The 22,277-nt window shown below is 35.4% G+C and overlaps 2 protein-coding genes across 8 annotated transcripts in view; one reads left to right on the forward strand and one right to left on the reverse strand.

The window, feature by feature from the left end:
- The window catches only part of LOC106161048 (cyclin-D-binding Myb-like transcription factor 1), a 38,402-nt gene that overhangs the window by 13,137 nt on the left and 2,988 nt on the right, over window positions 1-22,277 (forward strand). The window contains exons 1-16 of one of the 7 annotated variants that reach the window (XM_087014740.1): window positions 42-205; window positions 879-952; window positions 1,191-1,286; window positions 1,553-1,666; window positions 1,999-2,106; window positions 2,366-2,430; window positions 2,751-2,841; window positions 3,425-3,692; window positions 4,109-4,218; window positions 4,642-4,710; window positions 5,044-5,203; window positions 5,471-5,539; window positions 5,928-6,010; window positions 6,164-6,406; window positions 6,738-6,937; window positions 7,379-7,618. In XM_087014740.1, coding sequence (XP_086870866.1) covers window positions 880-952; window positions 1,191-1,286; window positions 1,553-1,666; window positions 1,999-2,106; window positions 2,366-2,430; window positions 2,751-2,841; window positions 3,425-3,692; window positions 4,109-4,218; window positions 4,642-4,710; window positions 5,044-5,203; window positions 5,471-5,539; window positions 5,928-6,010; window positions 6,164-6,406; window positions 6,738-6,937; window positions 7,379-7,618 — 1,989 coding nt within the window. In that variant the 5' untranslated portion in view covers window positions 42-205; window position 879. The other 6 variants (XM_087014741.1, XM_087014735.1, XM_087014737.1 and 3 more) reach the window with 6 other exon arrangements.
- Window positions 7,840-22,214, reverse strand: LOC106161049 (C-type lectin domain family 17, member A). The gene is made up of 3 exons (XM_087014744.1): window positions 21,511-22,214; window positions 21,108-21,269; window positions 7,840-8,356 (listed from the first exon to the last, which is right to left on the reverse strand). Exons 1-3 carry the CDS (start codon window positions 21,944-21,946, stop codon window positions 8,142-8,144), a joined length of 813 nt encoding a protein of 270 aa, XP_086870870.1. The 5' UTR covers window positions 21,947-22,214; the 3' UTR covers window positions 7,840-8,141.

Genomic DNA, 22,277 nt, shown 5'->3' on the forward strand with positions numbered 1-22,277 from the left:
TTAACCTTCTACGAACTTTTTGAATGCATTTCCAATATCATGAATTTAAAGTGGATAGGTCAGTTGACTACTATTTAATATGAAATCCAGAGGAAAAAAAACAGGCCTTATTCGTTCGCAAAGAGAACATCCTGGACATTTTTCATCCTGGTCTCTCTGGAAGACCCCGGACGAAAACATTGTAAAACGTGCTTTATACACGTGGGTAAGTCCCAAATGGTTGTCAAAACTTCGGCGAAGGTTGTAAGGAATTTCGAGATGTAAAATTTGGCCTAGTTTAAAGAGAACAGAGCCATAAATTACCTCATTATGATGGAACAGTCAAAACAGACTTCATTTTGCAAATGGCGGTTTGTTTTACACGTTTGCTGCCACAGGTGTGAGTTGAAGTAGAATGAGAGAAATAAAGATAAAACATATAACATCCGATTCCTTAGCATTTTAATTTCCTCTTATATTTTAAAAGTTTTATTAATATATGCATTAATATAAATTAAAATTTTCTTTAATTTCAAGATTATTTATGCAATTTTTATTATAAATTTTATGTATTTTTATATTTTATGTATTTCAAAAAAATATGTGTCTTCCAGCTTCATGGCCAAAAAAAAAAAAAATAATAATAATAATAAATAAATAATAATAAAATTTAAAAAATAAAAAAAGGATCACAATAATGGAAAAATAATTTGCCTGAAGTGAAGCTTGGTCGGAATGAAACACTGAACGTTCAAATACATGTATTCTTTGAACTATTCAGTAGATTTTTTTTTACAAATATATTTTTCACTGAAAAACTTTGTTATAAGTTCTTTTCTTCCTCTCTTGCTTTTGTATTTTTTCCTAAAATGTAGAATACTGTTGATGTTGATTTTTAGAATGGCAGAGGACAACTGTAGTTTAGATCAAGTAGAGACAGAAGATGAGATAGGAAAGATAGAAGATGGAAAGGGTACAGTATGGTTGAAAATCAGCATTTAAACATTTTTGACTGTTTCTCATTAATTAAAAAAATTTAAAGGTATATAATAAACAGGATTTATCTAGCAAAATTAATTTTCCCGTCACTCATCATTGCTGGTCCTGCCCCTGCCTTGGATTTGACGTGTAATGTCATTTTCAAAGAGGTCACCGTTTGTAAGGTAATCACTTCTTTTCTTTCAAAGTCATAATTTAAACCTCATTTTCAGGAGGTGTGCATTTGGTTGATGGAGAAAGTGGCACAGTAATTACAGGGATTTTGGAAGAAGGAGAAGGACACATGAGTCATTCAGATAGCCTTGGAGGTGAGTTATGAACTGCTATGATCCTGGTCACTGTCCTTTTTATCCATGCACATAGTTTTATTTTTGATGGTCACGGGCGATATATCTAAAAGTACTGTCACATTTGCAATAAATAATTCTCAACAGATTGATGGCATGACAACACTGTCTTACACATCAAAATTGTAGAATGTATAAGCCCATGATTTTGAACTTATTTATTTTGATTCGCATTTCTAGATAGGGTATTTTAAAGGTGCATTTAGTTATTTCATATGTTGTTTCAGGAGGTGATAGTTTGGACAGTAGCTTGTTGCAATCAAATGCCAATGTCCATGTGGAGACTATAGAGGATGAGGATAAACTGAGCCATGTGATCATTTATGCACAGGCTGACCCAGGTAAGAAAGTGTGTGTGCACGGGCGTATGTGCATGCGCAGGCATTTGTGTGTGACTGTGTTGTTCAGTTTTTGCAAGATACACAATGATGTTGATTTGTACTTATAAACAGCAAAACTGATTGATAATTGTATAAAAGAGAGTGACCGAAAAGGGAAAAAAATTCATAATTTGAAATAATGTTGGTCAGTTTGAAATGTTATTAGATCATGGGCCTGTGACAAAGCCAACATCGTTTACACTTGCAAAAGGGTAAATGAATTCGATTTTTCCATGGTTATGACTATGGATCTCAAAAGATGGACTTCATGTGAGGATTTTTCTATATTGAAGGAGGAGACAGCCAGCTAGGGCAGGCGGAGAACCTGGATGGCCATCCCCCACGTAAGAGATATAGGGTAGAACAGGAAGACGGGCAGACATACATACTTACTGTGACAGGTATTATTGAGGACAGACAATGGGCATTAGATACTTATATTATAGTAAATTAAAAATTCCTTCATTTATTTCTTAAACACCAAGGTATACCATATCTGACAATCTAAAAATATTCAGACAAAGAATTATGCTCTTTAAACCCAAATTCGAGTTTTAATCCTAGCAGTAGTTGTTTGCCCAATACTCCAAAAGTAAATAAGCAAGAATGAAACAAAAAGAATAGCTGTGATATTTACTGACATTGATTTTTTTCTTTCAGATCCTGATGGAAATTATGCCTTAGAGGCAGCAGAAGATGGTGAAGATGTGACAGATGCCAGCGCTGTAAGTTTATGATTTATACTTATAACACTTTTGGATTCTTGTAATTCTACATATCTTGGAGATAAGATTTTTTTAGGTAAACTGATAAATTGAAATATCAATTCTAGATAAATCTAGTTTATGTCACATAACAGTGAAAAGATTCTCTATTTTATAGTTTATGAATATATTTTATGTGTAAGAGATAGTATGTTTTCAATTTCAAGACCCAGTTTGAATTTCCAAATGTTAAGAACTTCAAAGAAATCAAAACAGTACATTAGTGGCCTGATATAATTAATATATTTACACAAGCAGAGAGAATGCTCTTCCTGTTTTAGTCTAGTTCAGGTGTGGCATCACCTAAGCCAACAGATATCACCCAGTCATGGTTTACAAACAGGGAGGAGAAGACTGCTCTACACAGCAAAGGTATTTTTTCTTTGTAAATACACTTCTACAAATATCTAGCACCTAACACATGTACAAAAGTCTAACAATTATGAAAAGATTACTGACAATCTGTGCACCCCTGAAGTGACTCATATTTTCACTTTTTTTGTGGAATGATCCACATGTAGGCTTTTTACCTCTGCCGAGGATGTTTTGTTTTCACCCCTGTTTGTCTCTGTCTGTCTGTCTGTTTGTCATCAACATAACTCAAAAAGTTATGGATTGATTTTGATGAAATTTTCAGGGCAGGTGGGAAATGGTTAATTTAGAATTGATTAGTTTTTGGTGGTGATCCAGATCAATAATCAATAATAATAAAAAATCACTGCCTTGTTGGAGGTCTGTGCTCTCGGAGTGCTTTTCTAGTTTTAGCCTTTATATAATTTGCAAATTTCTTAGAAATTTAATGATTTGTTTTACATCACACAAAGAGTCAGATGCCTTGTATCCCCTTTAGACATTTAGCCAAGCAGATATCGTGAAAGCATGAGAAGACAGATTTTAAACAGTTTTACCACAGTTAAAATAGTTCACAATTTAGAAACCTTATTGATTATTCCAGGTGTTAAATGGAAACAAGGGCAGTGGTCCAAAGAGGAAGTTGATCTTCTTCAAATGAACATTGTCAACTACTGCAAGTCCCATGGCATAGCAGACCCCACCGAGATCATCTTTGAAATGTCAAAGGATGAGCGCAAAGATTTCTATCGCCGTATAGCTGTTGGTCTGGAGCGCCCCCTATTTTCTGTGTACAGGCGTGTTATTAGGATGTATGATCAGAAGAATCACATGGGGAAGTACACGCCTGAGGAAATTGAAAAATTAAGGGAGTAAGTGCATTTAGTGGAAAAAGAAAGTCTTAAATAGCTTTGTTTTAATATTATTATTTTATGAAGTTACTTGGTAGGGCTTGGAAGAATTCTTAGAAGACTGTTGCATTGGAATTTGTTTTTATTTATTATAAATTGTGTGTGTGTGTGTGTGTGTGTGTGTGTGTGTGTGTGTGTGTGTGTGTGTGTGTTTTTAACAACACTCCAATTTTGAAGTAATTTTTATGAAGTGATGAAACCATAAAAGATCACCCGGAATTTTACATAACATGTAATAACCTTAAAGAACAAGTTGGCTTTAAAGGTCATTTCCACTGAAAGTGACCTTACCTTAAAACAAGCATACGACAAGTCACAGAGTGAATACAGCATAATGCACTGAAAATATTAAACATTCAAACTCTGTTCTACCTCAGGTTGAAGGTAAAATATGGTACGGACTGGGCGCGGATTGGGCAGGCTCTGGGCCGCAGTGCAGCCTCCGTCAAAGACAGGTGCCGGCTGATGAAAGACACCTGTAACTCAGGTACCTGGACACTGTTTTTAACTGGATTAATAATAATAATAATAATAATAATATTCAGCTAATGTATATGTGCAAAATATGTATCAGAAATTTGAATACTAATGGAGATCTTAAAAGTGATTAAAAATGGTAATGATAATAATAAAAGCTTGGAAGTTAAAGACGTGGAATAAAATTCATACTAAGGCTTTAATTATATGCATAAAGAAATAGAATATCCAGAAACTTTGCATTCATTTTAAGATAAGATTGATGCTGACAGCTATTACATTAATAGAATTTCTTTTTAATTTTAAGGAAAATTTTCTTAAATGGAATTTGCATTCCAATAATCCTTTACTGTTCTATTAAATAACTTTATCATGATAGTTTTTATCCTGTTACAAAGATATAATGTGATCACATTGTTCTGCATTCACACAGGCAAGTGGCTGAATGATGAAGAGAAGAGACTGGCGGAGGCAGTGATGAATTTAACAGGAGGAAAGCAGGGTAAGAGGTGGAATACTGCAGGGAATATGTTGTCAGTGTCTGTCATTTGTATATATTTTGAATTAGTTTGGGTAAATGAAAAATATTTGATTTCTTATCATCAATACAGCATAACTTCTATTAAAGTCTAGCATCCCATTTGCAGTTCATACACAATTATTTTTATTTATTTATTTTATTATTATTATTTATTTATTTTTGTAACCTTTTGAAACCTTTTGAAAATCTAATCTGCTCATATTCCTAAGTCAGGACCCAGATCTTCTATTCTCACATTTTCATGTGAGAAGCGAGGTCAAAGGTCAGTCTATGATAGTTGCGTTGTGTTTCCAGGTGACAGTGTGACCAGTGGGCTGTCCTGGGCAGCTGTGGCCGACCACGTGAAGACGAGGTCTGAGAAACAGTGCCGGACAAAATGGCTGAACTACCTCAACTGGAAGAACAAAGGAGGAACAGACTGGACACGAGATGATGACATACAGCTCACTCTCAGGTGGTTATCTCAGTGGTTCTTGTCACTGATATTTTGTAAGATACAAGCGTTTAATGCTGGTGGCTTATCTTATTTTGCAGTCTGATTTTGATAGGTAAAATTTGTCTTCTCTTTCTTCATGAATTAAAATGAAAAGAAATTTAAATATACTTGGCTCAATGAATTTCACTAACATAATTAAGATTACCATTTTACCCTCTGACAATTAAAAACATTCCCATTTTTGTATCAGTGAATCAATTCATGAAAAGTCTTCTTTTTTATTAGAATCATTGAGAGTGGAGTAAATGATGAGAATGAAGTTGACTGGGAGGGACTGACCAGGAATTGGAGCAGGTTAGTAAACCAGAGGGTAGTTTTAGCAAAGTATTAAATTAACAATATATTATCTTTCAGTACTATCATGTCAATAATTAATCCTGTCAAGATTTCATGAAAGTCTCAACCACTTATAACAATCAAAAGAAATGTAGAAATTTTTTTGCCAATATCTTGAGGAATAAACAGATACTTTCCCAGCTGGTGTTTCTTCTGCTTACAGTCAGACTTCATCAGTACAGACTGTGATAGATGTGAAATCTTATCCCCTGGCCCTCACATTGTTGTTGGCTGATATCCTTTCAGTAGGGCCCACACTTAAATGTTCCATACACTTCAGACTTGGATTCAGGTCCACAGTCATCTCGTAGTTATAAGCAGACATTTCATTTTCTATTATTCATAGTGCCAGGTCCCCACAGTGGCTACGAGGAAAATGGTGGCAGCTCAAGAGACATGTGCCTGATTACCATGCCCTGAGTCTTCAAGGTAAGATCTGCTACCTGGATACTTAAAAAATAAAGGATCATGAAGATGATATTGCTCCATGTTATATTCTTCTAATTTACCATATTAAGTGGTCTTTGTGCAGTTTCTCTCTCATATGTTAACATGTGTTTATTTTCTGTACTCTTTATTCAGAGATAGCTGCCAACCTGAGTGAAATGCATTCCCAGAACATCCGCAGCAAACCTCAGACCAATGCTGTCAGGTTTACTTCACTGCCTCGTGTTAGTGTGGTACAGCAAGCGGGTGGTACGGGGGTGCTCCATGTACCCATTACTGTACAGTCAGGTGGGTATGGTACAGTGTGGTACAGCAAGGGGGTGGTACAGCAAAAGGGTGGTACAGGGGTGCTCCATGTACCCATTACTGTACAGTCAGGTGGGTGTGGTACAGCAAGGGGGTGGTACAGCAAAAGGGTGGTACAGGGGCGCTCCATGTACCCATCACTGTACAGTCAGGTGGGTATGGTAGAGTGTGGTACAGCAAGCGGTTGGTACAGGGGTGCTACATGTACCCACAACTGTCACAGAAAAATTAAACAAATTTAAACATGGTGGAATTTTTTGTAATGATACCTGATATATATTGTGATTAATAAATAAGTTTTTAAAAAGTCATTTTATTTTAATGGTTGCTTACTAAACATTATTCAGTCCTGGAGCATCTTTCCTGCTATATATGTGTACATGTATGCTGCATTTATTCACAGGTCAAACAGTGGCGGCCCTGTCTACAGAAGAGACAGATGGAGCTTCGTTCCAGGCATATGAACTAGTCCAGGGTCTGCCCACCAGTTCTGGGGCCTTCCTCATCACCCAGCCACAGACCAACCCACATATATCCTTTGCTACTGGAGGGATGGCCACAGATCATATCATAGTCCACACACTGCCCATGTCCAGTACTCAGGTCAGTGTGTGTGCGTGCGTGTGTGCGTGCATGCATGTGTGTGTAGGAGTGTGTGTGTAGGAGGCATTTGAATTACAATTTTTGAAATGCAGTTCTCTAATGAGCTTTCAGTGTTTAATTTCTCATAAGTGACAGAATATTTATAAGTTATAGAAAACTTACTTGATTAAAAGAAATAGAAACTGAAACTTAAAAAAAAATGAAAATTAAATTTTTCTTTCTGACAGCTTCCAGACTCCATGAGAAGCAATGAGAATGAGACGATGCAGCTGAACCACCTGAACTTTAAACTTTCAAAAAAATGAAAATTAAATTTTTCTTTCTGACAGCTTCCAGACTCCATGAGGAGCAATGAGAACGTGACGATGCAGCTGAACAACCTGAAATTTAAACTTTCAAAAAAAAAAAAAAATGAAAATAAAATTATTATTTTTCTGACAGCTCCCAGACTCCATGAGAAGCAATGAGAACGTGACAGTGCAGCTGAACCATCTGAACCAGTCCCAGGTGATCATCCAGACCCAGCAGGGAGAGCAGAGGGTGGTTGCACTGGACATGTCTGCAGCAGGACAGGGGATAGAGGATGGGGAGCAGGACGTTGTGCCCCTCGCCCAGGCCTCACAGCAACCACCTGAACTGGGGCAGGTGGAGCTCAGCACTGATGCGCTGTCGGAGATAAAGGTACGCAGGTTTTTTTTTTTTTTTATGTATTGGGTGAAAAAAAAGGTTTAGTGGAATTTCCGTTTTTTGTATGTAGTAAGGGACTTCTATTTTTTTTCTTATTTGTTTATGTATTGGGTAATAAACAATATAGAATCAGTTTTTCAGTCTGGTAAAGGACTATGCAATATGGGTTTAGCTGTAATTTTTTATTTGTGCTTCAAGAAGGAAGATATAAAATATTGCAGTAGCATGGCAGTGGAAATTTATTACCTTCATTGCATCATGCAAACAATAGTGTTTTACAATATTTTTTAAGCCTTCGAAACAATTCACACGTAGAAAAATGAAAAAGTTTAATTTATGAAGCATAATCTTAGTGTCACACTAGCATTATTTTTGATTGATCAGTGATTTTCCAGTTTTTAAATCAAAGAGGTGATTAATAAGTAAAACAATCAAAGTGTGTTTCATTTCTTTTAGCCTAAGTAAATTAAATCAAAATCAAATCTAAGTATTGGACAAAGCATTTTCTTCCCTGATCCTAGGAATCGATTTCACACACAAAAGTGTTGCCTGGTGTACAGTAAGCATCGTTCCATTGTTTATTGTTTTGATACATTATCATGCAGTGTTCTCTTGCAGCACCATTGTTGGGTTCTCCGGGGCTCCAGTTTGTGTAATTGAATGTTTCTCCATTCTCCCACTGCCACTTGTTTTCTTGCACTCTGTCATGTCCACCAAGGAAAGATGTAGCACCTTGAAAAAACCAAAATGAAAATGAAAAACATTCTGATAACTGGCACCACAGGTGGTTTATGAAATAGTTAAAGTTTTTTATGCAGTTGTCAAATGAGTGTGTAATTTGAAAATTTTATGGTTGGTTAGTTAATTCATTGAGGTACATAATTGTAAAAATTCTTACTTGATATTCCTGGTATTTTATTTATTGTACCACCAGCGTTAGCGCTGGCGGTACACATGGTTTCGGTCTCGTCCGGATCGTTCCGCCGGCTCCGCCGGACGGCTACCGTTACCGCTTCTCCTCCTAGACGGTAAGGCCCCCCATACCCATCTCATGGATTTAGGTCACCTATAATCTCAACTCGTTCCACGTAAAATTTGGGCTTTGTCGGTATTGGGGTCTGGGTGTGGCACTCATTGCAATGCACCCTTGTCTAAAAATGGCAAAATTAAATGCTAATTATCTACCCTACGGAAGGAGTTATGGGAAAAATTTCTATAGACGGCTTTCCAAAAGTCATATGTGTAGATTTCAAATATACCCTTGGATTTGACCTTTGACCTTTACTTCAAGGTCAAATGGGCCAAAATTTTCAAAAAAATGAAATTTTTTACGAAAAAAATTTTTTTTGCCCTGTTATTCAGACACCACACAGACTTAACCAATAATATTACTGGAAAGTGTTACCCTTCAGGTCATCTTTCATCTCCATGAATTTGGGGTCAATCGGTGCATTTTCATGGGAATAGCGGCCATAAGATACCGAAACTGAAAACTGTCTCTAATTCGGGAACCGTTAATGCTAGAGACCCATTCTTTTTTGCATTTTGTAGAGCATGTAAAGCCCAACACTGGAGGTGGTCTCGGTTTTTTTGTATTCCATACGGTTTTCGAGTTACGCTGTATCAAAAAGTACATATTGGTGGTAAAAGCAAAATGTGCAGTACGGTAATGGATAATAAATTTTGAACTCTGGAAAAATAAAACATTAGGCTTGGCAAAGCAGACAACTTGTGTTCAAAAATGACATTATTTCATCAAATTTGAACTTCTGAAACTTCAGAGCACCTCTTATTTCAAGAATTTTGACCAAAATGACATTTTCTTTATTTTAATTAATTTTTTCTGTACGAAATTTAAGGCACATTATGGTAACTCCAAAATTATAACATTTAGTCCCTTATATCTCCAAAACTGGCAGAGATAGGTCTATAGTTACTATTGAAGTTGAATAGGAAGTCATATAATGGCAATCTATATGTGACCTTAAAATTGACCTTTGACCTACTTTTCACCATGAACTGAACTTTGCAAATTTTTCTTCCCTTTTATCTCCAAAACTGGCAGAGATAGGTCCATAGTTACTATTGAACTTGAATAGGAAGTCATATACTGGCAATCTATATGTGACCTTAAAATTGACCTTTGACCTACTTTTCACCATGAACTGAACTTTGAAAATTTTTCTTCCATTTTATCGCCAAAACTGGCAGAGATAGGTCCATAGTTACTATTGAACTTGAATAGGAAGTCATATACTGGCAATCTATATGTGACCTTAAAATTGACCTTTGACCTACTTTTCACCATGAACTGAACTTTGCAAATTTTTCTTCCCTTTTATCTCCAAAACTGTCAGAGATAGGTCCATAGTTACTATTGAACTTGAATAGGAAGTCATATACTGGCAATCTAAATGTGACCTTAAAATTGACCTTTGACCTACTTTTCACCATGAACTGAACTTTGCAAATTTTGCTTTCCTTTTATCTCCAAAACTGGCTGAGAGAGGTCCGTAGTTACTATTGAACTTGAATAGGAAGTCATATACTGGCAATCTAAATGTGACCTTAAAATTGACCTTTGACCTACTTTTCACCATGAACTGAACTTTGCAAATTTTGCTTCCGTTTTATCTCCAAAACTGGCAGAGATAGGTCCATAGTTACTATTGAACTTGAATAGGAAGTCATATACTGGCAATCTAAATGTGACCTTAAAATTGACCTTTGACCTACTTTTCACCATGAACTGAACTTTGCAAATTTTGCTTCCCTTTTATCTCCAAAACTGGCAGAGATAGGTCCATAGTTACTATTGAACTTGAATAGGAAGTCATATACTGGCAATCTATATGTGACCTTAAAATTGACCTTTGACCTACTTTTCACCATGAACTGAACTTTGAAAATTTTTCTTCCATTTTATCGCCAAAACTGGCAGAGATAGGTCCATAGTTACTATTGAACTTGAATAGGAAGTCATATACTGGCAATCTATATGTGACCTTAAAATTGACCTTTGACCTACTTTTCACCATGAACTGAACTTTGCAAATTTTGCTTTCCTTTTATCTCCAAAACTGGCTGAGAGAGGTCCGTAGTTACTATTGAACTTGAATAGGAAGTCATATACTGGCAATCTAAATGTGACCTTAAAATTGACCTTTGACCTACTTTTCACCATGAACTGAACTTTGCAAATTTTGCTTCCGTTTTATCTCCAAAACTGGCAGAGATAGGTCCATAGTTACTATTGAACTTGAATAGGAAGTCATATACTGGCAATCTAAATGTGACCTTAAAATTGACCTTTGACCTACTTTTCACCATGAACTGAACTTTGCAAATTTTGCTTCCCTTTTATCTCCAAAACTGGCAGAGATAGGTCCATAGTTACTATTGAACTTGAATAGGAAGTCATATACTGGCAATATAAATGTGACCTTAAAATTGACCTTTGACCTACTTTTCACCATGAACTGAACTTTGCATGTAAAGCCCATTACTGGAGGTGGTCTCGGTTTTTTTGTATTCAATACGGTTTTCGAGTTATGCTGTATCAAAAAGTACATATTGGTGGTAAAAGCAAAATGTGCAGTACGGTAATGGATAATAAATTTTGAACTCTGGAAAAATAAAACATTAGGCTTGGCAAAACAGACAACTTGTGTTCAAAAATGACATTATGTCATCAAATTTGAACTTCTGAAACTTCAGAGCACCTTTTATTTCAAGAATTTTGACCAAAATGACATTTTCTTTATTTTAATTAATTTTTTCTGTACGAAATTTAAGGCACATTATGGTAACTCCAAAATTATAACATTTAGTCCCTTATATCTCCAAAACTGGCAGAGATAGGTCTATATTTACTATTGAAGTTGAATAGGAAGTCATATACTGGCAATCTATATGTGACCTTAAAATTGACCTTTGACCTACTTTTCACCATGAACTGAACTTTGCAAATTTTTCTTCCCTTTTATCTCCAAAACTGGCAGAGATAGGTCCATAGTTACTATTGAACTTGAATAGGAAGTCATATACTGGCAATCTATATGTGACCTTAAAATTGACCTTTAACCTACTTTTCACCATGAACTGAACTTTGCAAATTTTTCTTCCATTTTATCGCCAAAACTGGCAGAGATAGGTCCATAGTTACTATTGAACTTGAATAGGAAGTCATATACTGGCAATCTATATGTGACCTTAAAATTGACCTTTGACCTACTTTTCACCATGAACTGAACTTTGCAAATTTTTCTTCCCTTTTATCTCCAAAACTGTCAGAGATAGGTCCATAGTTACTATTGAACTTGAATAGGAAGTCATATACTGGCAATCTAAATGTGACCTTAAAATTGACCTTTGACCTACTTTTCACCATGAACTGAACTTTGCAAATTTTGCTTTCCTTTTATCTCCAAAACTTGCTGAGAGAGGTCCGTAGTTACTATTGAACTTGAATAGGAAGTCATATACTGGCAATCTAAATGTGACCTTAAAATTGACCTTTGACCTACTTTTCACCATGAACTGAACTTTGCAAATTTTGCTTCCGTTTTATCTCCAAAACTGGCAGAGATAGGTCCATAGTTACTATTGAACTTGAATAGGAAGTCATATACTGGCAATCTAAATGTGACCTTAAAATTGACCTTTGACCTACTTTTCACCATGAACTGAACTTTGCAAATTTTGCTTCCCTTTTATCTCCAAAACTGGCAGAGATAGGTCCATAGTTACTATTGAACTTGAATAGGAAGTCATATACTGGCAATCTATATGTGACCTTAAAATTGACCTTTGACCTACTTTTCACCATGAACTGAACTTTGAAAATTTTTCTTCCATTTTATCGCCAAAACTGGCAGAGATAGGTCCATAGTTACTATTGAACTTGAATAGGAAGTCATATACTGGCAATCTATATGTGACCTTAAAATTGACCTTTGACCTACTTTTCACCATGAACTGAACTTTGCAAATTTTTCTTCCATTTATCTCCAAAACTGTCAGAGATAGGTCCATAGTTACTATTGAACTTAAATAGGAAGTCATATACTGGCAATCTAAATGTGACCTTAAAATTGACCTTTGACCTACTTTTCACCATGAACTGAACTTTGCAAATTTTGCTTTCCTTTTATCTCCAAAACTGGCTGAGAGAGGTCCGTAGTTACTATTGAACTTGAATAGGAAGTAATATACTGGCAATCTAAATGTGACCTTAAAATTGACCTTTGACCTACTTTTCACCATGAACTGAACTTTGCAAATTTTGCTTTCCTTTTATCTCCAAAACTGGCTGAGAGAGGTCCGTAGTTACTATTGAACTTGAATAGGAAGTCATATACTGGCAATCTAAATGTGACCTTAAAATTGACCTTTGACCTACTTTTCACCATGAACTGAACTTTGCAAATTTTGCTTCCCTTTTATCTCCAAAACTGGCAGAGATAGGTCCATAGTTACTATTGAACTTGAATAGGAAGTCATATACTGGCAATATAAATGTGACCTTAAAATTGACCTTTGACCTACTTTTCACCATGAACTGAACTTTGCATGTAAAGCCCATTACTGGAGGTGGTCTCGGTTTTTTTGTATTCCATACGGTTTTCGAGTTACGCTGTATCAAAAAGTACATATTGGTGGTAAAAGCAAAATGTGCAGTACGGTAATGGATAATAAATTTTGAACTCTGGAAAAATAAAACATTAGGCTTGGCAAAGCAGACAACTTGTGTTCAAAAATGACATTATGTCATCAAATTTGAACTTCTGAAACTTCAGAGCACCTCTTATTTCAAGAATTTTGACCAAAATGACATTTTCTTAATTTTAATTAATTTTTTCTGTACGAAATTTAAGGCACATTATGGTAACTCCAAAATTATAACATTTAGTCCCTTATATCTCCAAAACTGGCAGAGATAGGTCTATAGTTACTATTGAAGTTGAATAGGAAGTCATATACTGGCAATCTATATGTGACCTTAAAATTGACCTTTGACCTACTTTTCACCATGAACTGAACTTTGCAAATTTTTCTTCCCTTTTATCTCCAAAACTGGCAGAGATAGGTCCATAGTTACTATTGAACTTGAATAGGAAGTCATATACTGGCAATCTATATGTGACCTTAAAATTGACCTTTGACCTACTTTTCACCATGAACTGAACTTTGCAAATTTTTCTTCCATTTTATCGCCAAAACTGGCAGAGATAGGTCCATAGTTACTATTGAACTTGAATAGGAAGTCATATACTGGCAATCTATATGTGACCTTAAAATTGACCTTTGACCTACTTTTCACCATGAACTGATCTTTGCAAATTTTTCTTCCCTTTTATCTCCAAAACTGTCAGAGATAGGTCCATAGTTACTATTGAACTTGAATAGGAAGTCATATACTGGCAATCTAAATGTGACCTTAAAATTGACCTTTGACCTACTTTTCACCATGAACTGAACTTTGCAAATTTTGCTTTCCTTTTATCTCCAAAACTGGCTGAGATAGGTCCGTAGTTACTATTGAACTTGAATAGGAAGTCATATACTGGCAATCTAAATGTGACCTTAAAATTGACCTTTGACCTACTTTTCACCATGAACTGAACTTTGCAAATTTTGCTTCCGTTTTATCTCCAAAACTGGCAGAGATAGGTCCATAGTTACTATTGAACTTGAATAGGAAGTCATATACTGGCAATCTAAATGTGACCTTAAAATTGACCTTTGACCTACTTTTCACCATGAACTGAACTTTGCAAATTTTGCTTCCCTTTTATCTCCAAAACTGGCAGAGATAGGTCCATAGTTACTATTGAACTTGAATAGGAAGTCATATACTGGCAATATAAATGTGACCTTAAAATTGACCTTTGACCTACTTTTCACCATGAACTGAACTTTGCATGTAAAGCCCAATACTGGAGGTGGTCTCGGTTTTTTTGTATTCCATACGGTTTTCGAGTTACGCTGTATCAAAAAGTACATATTGGTGGTAAAAGCAAAATGTGCAGTACGGTAATGGATAATAAATTTTGAACTCTGGAAAAATAAAACATAAGGCTTGGCAAAGCAGACAACTTGTGTTCAAAAATGACATTATTTCATCAAATTTGAACTTCTGAAACTTCAGAGCACCTCCTATTTCAAGAATTTTGACCAAAATGACATTTTCTTTATTCTAATTAATTTTTTCTGTTCGAAATTTAAGGCACATTATGGTAACTCCAAAATTATAACATTTAGTCCCTTATATCTCCAAAACTGGCAGAGATAGGTCCATAGTTACTATTGAACTTGAATAGGAAGTCATATACTGGCAATATAAATGTGACCTTAAAATTGACCTTTGACCTACTTTTCACCATGAACTGAACTTTGCAAATTTTGCTTTCCTTTTATCTCTAAAACTGGCAGAGATAGGTCCATAGTTACTATTGAACTTGAATAGGAAGTCATATACTGGCAATATAAATGTGACCTTAAAATTGACCTTTGACCTACTTTTCACCATGAACTGAACTTTGCAAATTTTTGCTTCCCTTTTGTCTCCAAAACTGGCAGAGATAGGTCCATAGTTACTATTGAACTTGAATAGGAAGTCATATACTGGCAATCTAAATGTGACCTTAAAATTCACCTTTGACCTACTTTTCACCATGAACTGAACTTTGCAAATTTTGCTTTCCTTTTATCTCCAAAACTGGCTGACAGAGGTCCGTAGTTACTATTGAACTTGAATAGGAAGTCATATACTGGCAATCTAAATGTGACCTTAAAATTGACCTTTGACCTACTTTTCACCATGAACTGAACTTTGCAAATTTTGCTTCCGTTTTATCTCCAAAACTGGCAGAGATAGGTCCATAGTTACTATTGAACTTGAATAGGAAGTCATATACTGGCAATCTAAATGTGACCTTAAAATTGACCTTTGACCTACTTTTCACCATGAACTGAACTTTGCAAATTTTGCTTCCCTTTTATCTCCAAAACTGGCAGAGATAGGTCCATAGTTACTATTGAACTTGAATAGGAAGTCATATACTGGCAATCTATATGTGACCTTAAAATTGACCTTTGACCTACTTTTCACCATGAACTGAACTTTGAAAATTTTTCTTCCATTTTATCGCCAAAACTGGCAGAGATAGGTCCATAGTTACTATTGAACTTGAATAGGAAGTCATATACTGGCAATCTATATGTGACCTTAAAATTGACCTTTGACCTACTTTTCACCATGAACTGAACTTTGCAAATTTTGCTTTCCTTTTATCTCCAAAACTGGCTGAGAGAGGTCCGTAGTTACTATTGAACTTGAATAGGAAGTCATATACTGGCAATCTAAATGTGACCTTAAAATTGACCTTTGACCTACTTTTCACCATGAACTGAACTTTGCAAATTTTGCTTCCGTTTTATCTCCAAAACTGGCAGAGATGGGTCCATAGTTACTATTGAACTTGAATAGGAAGTCATATACTGGCAATCTAAATGTGACCTTAAAATTGACCTTTGACCTACTTTTCACCATGAACTGAACTTTGCAAATTTTGCTTCCCTTTTATCTCCAAAACTGGCAGAGATAGGTCCATAGTTACTATTGAACTTGAATAGGAAGTCATATACTGGCAATATAAATGTGACCTTAAAATTGACCTTTGACCTACTTTTCACCATGAACTGAACTTTGCATGTAAAGCCCATTACTGGAGGTGGTCTCGGTTTTTTTGTATTCCATACGGTTTTCGAGTTATGCTGTATCAAAAAGTACATATTGGTGGTAAAAGCAAAATGTGCAGTACGGTAATGGATAATAAATTTTGAACTCTGGAAAAATAAAACATTAGGCTTGGCAAAACAGACAACTTGTGTTCAAAAATGACATTATGTCATCAAATTTGAACTTCTGAAACTTCAGAGCACCTTTTATTTCAAGAATTTTGACCAAAATGACATTTTCTTTATTTTAATTAATTTTTTCTGTACGAAATTTAAGGCACATTATGGTAACTCCAAAATTATAACATTTAGTCCCTTATATCTCCAAAACTGGCAGAGATAGGTCTATATTTACTATTGAAGTTGAATAGGAAGTCATATACTGGCAATCTATATGTGACCTTAAAATTGACCTTTGACCTACTTTTCACCATGAACTGAACTTTGCAAATTTTTCTTCCCTTTTATCTCCAAAACTGGCAGAGATAGGTCCATAGTTACTATTGAACTTGAATAGGAAGTCATATACTGGCAATCTATATGTGACCTTAAAATTGACCTTTGACCTACTTTTCACCATGAACTGAACTTTGCAAATTTTTCTTCCATTTTATCGCCAAAACTGGCAGAGATAGGTCCATAGTTACTATTGAACTTGAATAGGAAGTCATATACTGGCAATCTATATGTGACCTTAAAATTGACCTTTGACCTACTTTTCACCATGAACTGAACTTTGCAAATTTTTCTTCCCTTTTATCTCCAAAACTGTCAGAGATAGGTCCATAGTTACTATTGAACTTGAATAGGAAGTCATATACTGGCAATCTAAATGTGACCTTAAAATTGACCTTTGACCTACTTTTCACCATGAACTGAACTTTGCAAATTTTGCTTTCCTTTTATCTCCAAAACTGGCTGAGAGAGGTCCGTAGTTACTATTGAACTTGAATAGGAAGTCATATACTGGCAATCTAAATGTGACCTTAAAATTGACCTTTGACCTACTTTTCACCATGAACTGAACTTTGCAAATTTTGCTTCCGTTTTATCTCCAAAACTGGCAGAGATAGGTCCATAGTTACTATTGAACTTGAATAGGAAGTCATATACTGGCAATCTAAATGTGACCTTAAAATTGACCTTTGACCTACTTTTCACCATGAACTGAACTTTGCAAATTTTGCTTCCCTTTTATCTCCAAAACTGGCAGAGATAGGTCCATAGTTACTATTGAACTTGAATAGGAAGTCATATACTGGCAATCTATATGTGACCTTAAAATTGACCTTTGACCTACTTTTCACCATGAACTGAACTTTGAAAATTTTTCTTCCATTTTATCGCCAAAACTGGCAGAGATAGGTCCATAGTTACTATTGAACTTGAATAGGAAGTCATATACTGGCAATCTATATGTGACCTTAAAATTGACCTTTGACCTACTTTTCACCATGAACTGAACTTTGCAAATTTTTCTTCCATTTATCTCCAAAACTGTCAGAGATAGGTCCATAGTTACTATTGAACTTAAATAGGAAGTCATATACTGGCAATCTAAATGTGACCTTAAAATTGACCTTTGACCTACTTTTCACCATGAACTGAACTTTGCAAATTTTGCTTTCCTTTTATCTCCAAAACTGGCTGAGAGAGGTCCGTAGTTACTATTGAACTTGAATAGGAAGTAATATACTGGCAATCTAAATGTGACCTTAAAATTGACCTTTGACCTACTTTTCACCATGAACTGAACTTTGCAAATTTTGCTTCCGTTTTATCTCCAAAACTGGCAGAGATAGGTCCATAGTTACTATTGAACTTGAATAGGAAGTCATATACTGGCAATCTAAATGTGACCTTAAAATTGACCTTTGACCTACTTTTCACCATGAACTGAACTTTGCAAATTTTGCTTCCCTTTTATCTCCAAAACTGGCAGAGATAGGTCCATAGTTACTATTGAACTTGAATAGGAAGTCATATACTGGCAATATAAATGTGACCTTAAAATTGACCTTTGACCTACTTTTCACCATGAACTGAACTTTGCATGTAAAGCCCATTACTGGAGGTGGTCTCGGTTTTTTTGTATTCCATACGGTTTTCGAGTTACGCTGTATCAAAAAGTACATATTGGTGGTAAAAGCAAAATGTGCAGTACGGTAATGGATAATAAATTTTGAACTCTGGAAAAATAAAACATTAGGCTTGGCAAAGCAGACAACTTGTGTTCAAAAATGACATTATGTCATCAAATTTGAACTTCTGAAACTTCAGAGCACCTCTTATTTCAAGAATTTTGACCAAAATGACATTTTCTTAATTTTAATTAATTTTTTCTGTACGAAATTTAAGGCACATTATGGTAACTCCAAAATTATAACATTTAGTCCCTTATATCTCCAAAAATGGCAGAGATAGGTCTATAGTTACTATTGAAGTTGAATAGGAAGTCATATACTGGCAATCTATATGTGACCTTAAAATTGACCTTTGACCTACTTTTCACCATGAACTGAACTTTGCAAATTTTTCTTCCCTTTTATCTCCAAAACTGGCAGAGATAGGTCCATAGTTACTATTGAACTTGAATAGGAAGTCATATACTGGCAATCTATATGTGACCTTAAAATTGACCTTTGACCTACTTTTCACCATGAACTGAACTTTGCAAATTTTTCTTCCATTTTATCGCCAAAACTGGCAGAGATAGGTCCATAGTTACTATTGAACTTGAATAGGAAGTCATATACTGGCAATCTATATGTGACCTTAAAATTGACCTTTGACCTACTTTTCACCATGAACTGATCTTTGCAAATTTTTCTTCCCTTTTATCTCCAAAACTGTCAGAGATAGGTCCATAGTTACTATTGAACTTGAATAGGAAGTCATATACTGGCAATCTAAATGTGACCTTAAAATTGACCTTTGACCTACTTTTCACCATGAACTGAACTTTGCAAATTTTGCTTTCCTTTTATCTCCAAAACTGGCTGAGATAGGTCCGTAGTTACTATTGAACTTGAATAGGAAGTCATATACTGGCAATCTAAATGTGACCTTAAAATTGACCTTTGACCTACTTTTCACCATGAACTGAACTTTGCAAATTTTGCTTCCGTTTTATCTCCAAAACTGGCAGAGATAGGTCCATAGTTACTATTGAACTTGAATAGGAAGTCATATACTGGCAATCTAAATGTGACCTTAAAATTGACCTTTGACCTACTTTTCACCATGAACTGAACTTTGCAAATTTTGCTTCCCTTTTATCTCCAAAACTGGCAGAGATAGGTCCATAGTTACTATTGAACTTGAATAGGAAGTCATATACTGGCAATATAAATGTGACCTTAAAATTGACCTTTGACCTACTTTTCACCATGAACTGAACTTTGCATGTAAAGCCCAATACTGGAGGTGGTCTCGGTTTTTTTGTATTCCATACGGTTTTCGAGTTACGCTGTATCAAAAAGTACATATTGGTGGTAAAAGCAAAATGTGCAGTACGGTAATGGATAATAAATTTTGAACTCTGGAAAAATAAAACATAAGGCTTGGCAAAGCAGACAACTTGTGTTCAAAAATGACATTATTTCATCAAATTTGAACTTCTGAAACTTCAGAGCACCTCCTATTTCAAGAATTTTGACCAAAATGACATTTTCTTTATTCTAATTAATTTTTTCTGTTCGAAATTTAAGGCACATTATGGTAACTCCAAAATTATAACATTTAGTCCCTTACATCTCCAAAACTGGCAGAGATAGGTCCATAGTTACTATTGAACTTGAATAGGAAGTCATATACTGGCAATATAAATGTGACCTTAAAATTGACCTTTGACCTACTTTTCACCATGAACTGAACTTTGCAAATTTTGCTTTCCTTTTATCTCTAAAACTGGCAGAGATAGGTCCATAGTTACTATTGAACTTGAATAGGAAGTCATATACTGGCAATATAAATGTGACCTTAAAATTGACCTTTGACCTACTTTTCACCATGAACTGAACTTTGCAAATTTTTGCTTCCCTTTTGTCTCCAAAACTGGCAGAGATAGGTCCATAGTTACTATTGAACTTGAATAGGAAGTCATATACTGGCAATCTAAATGTGACCTTAAAATTGACCTTTGACCTACTTTTCACCATGAACTGAACATTGCAAATTTTGCTTCCCTTTTATCTCCAAAACTGGCAGAGATAGGTCCGTAGTTTCTATTGGACTTGAATAGGAAGTCATATACTGGCAATCTTACTGTGACCTTGAAATTGACCTTTGACCTACTTATAATCATGAACTGAACTCTGCTAATTTCTTTCTTTTTTAACTCCAAACCTGGCAGAGATAGGTCCATAGTTACTATTGAAGTTGAATAGGAAGTCATATACTGGCAATTTACTGCGACCTTGAAATTGACCTTTGACCTACCTTACGATGAACTTAACTTTGATTGTACCATTTTAAGTTATATATATTTTTTGCGTATTTTGAAAATTCTTGTTGATTGCATTTTTATAGCTTGTCAAGCATAAGACTGGTGGCTGTGTCCCTTATTTTGTGTATGTGGGGGTCTATACGAATGCGCTTGCTCCAGCTGGTGGTACAATATTCGGAGGCGGTATCGCCTCTCTGATCCTCTAGTTTATTGTGATAATAAAAATATACACAGAATGTTTAAAGTTGAGAACTATTATCAGTAAGATATAATGATTTTGGCTCTGTTATTTACCATAAGGGAGCAATTTGGCAATAAAGTCATTTTCTCCCTGGGACTGGATGGTAGCAAGATGGCCTTGTGGGTGAATCTTTTTACAGTAATTTGCTGCGTCATCCCAGGACAGTGTAGAACTGACGTAGTAATAGTAAGAGGTCTGGTACTGGCTGTATAATGCTGTAAAAGATGGAAACTTTTTCTAGAACATAATCACAAAATTTAATCCTATAGTTTAGGATCAAATACTGGCAGTGGAGTTTGCTAACTTAAAGATACAATTTGAAACATTTTCAGCCTCCTGTTTGCTGGGTGTTCATGGCCAAGTTGTGCTTGCATCAGAAATTCTCTTGTTTTAATTCTAGCCACTTAATGGTTGCACCAGTGAAAAACAATGGCTTCACAAAAATATCCTACTTACCCAATTTTGTGAGAAGATTTATCCTGTCTGTTAACAGCAGGTTGAACATGTTTTGCTGGTCCGTGTATTTCTGCATCCTTGACACTGCTGAGCTCAAGTCTTTCAATGTGATAGTCACATTGGTCATCTTGGCATGGGAACTGACCATTTGACGTTGTAAATGCTGTATATCTTTGAGCATTGCCTGCTCCTGGTCGGTCAGATTTCGACTCAGATGCTTGTCAGTTTCGGAGAGGTTGTTTATTTTCTTCTGAATGTCCATAAACAGGTGACCATGATCAGATACAATAGTCTGGAGCTGTAGAAGATGGCTCTGGATTTGAGAGAGAAGCTGGGTACCATCTTTGGACCATTGTCCACTACTCGAAACAATCTGTGTCTGACCAGTGTGGCAGACGGCGATCAGGAGAGTAGCCAGTAAAATGATTTTGGCCATTTTATCTGTGCTAGTGCTAGACGACTGAATGCCACTGTTTAAACCTCACTCACTGTGACTGTTTTGGAGAATAGGGGTTTATATGTTGAATGATAAAGTTTAGATGTGTAGATTTAACCTCTTGAACTGCGTTATGATTAATTATTATTGGTTTTTTGTTGTTTTTTTTTGCACTAATTTTAATGTCATCTACTGTCTGGGTTGAAATAAGGTTGTCCATTAGGCAAATTTTCTAATAACTTTGCATAGCGTTGCTGTTGATTACTTAAGTTTATGATAAGTTTCTAGCTGTTTTTTTATCTTTTAAATTAATTATATGCCTCTATAAATA

This window comes from Lingula anatina, chromosome 6 (assembly GCF_051362555.1).
Source record: "Lingula anatina isolate TDL-2025a chromosome 6, LinAna3.0, whole genome shotgun sequence".
In the NCBI taxonomy this organism is placed as follows: Eukaryota; Metazoa; Brachiopoda; class Lingulata; order Lingulida; family Lingulidae; genus Lingula; species Lingula anatina.

What these genes read in the sequence shown, in the direction of transcription:
- LOC106161049 (XM_087014744.1), bottom strand. Translation starts at nt 21,946, where the DNA reads ATGGCCAAAATCATTTTACTGGCTACTCTCCTGATCGCCGTCTGCCAC. An exon ending in AAATCTTCTCACAAAATTGG is followed by an intron (nt 21,270 to 21,510) that starts GTAAGTAGGATA and finishes CATCTTTTACAG; the next exon opens with CATTATACAGCCAGTACCAG. An exon ending in TGCCAAATTGCTCCCTTATG is followed by an intron (nt 8,357 to 21,107) that starts GTAAATAACAGA and finishes GGTTTTTTCAAG; the next exon opens with GTGCTACATCTTTCCTTGGT.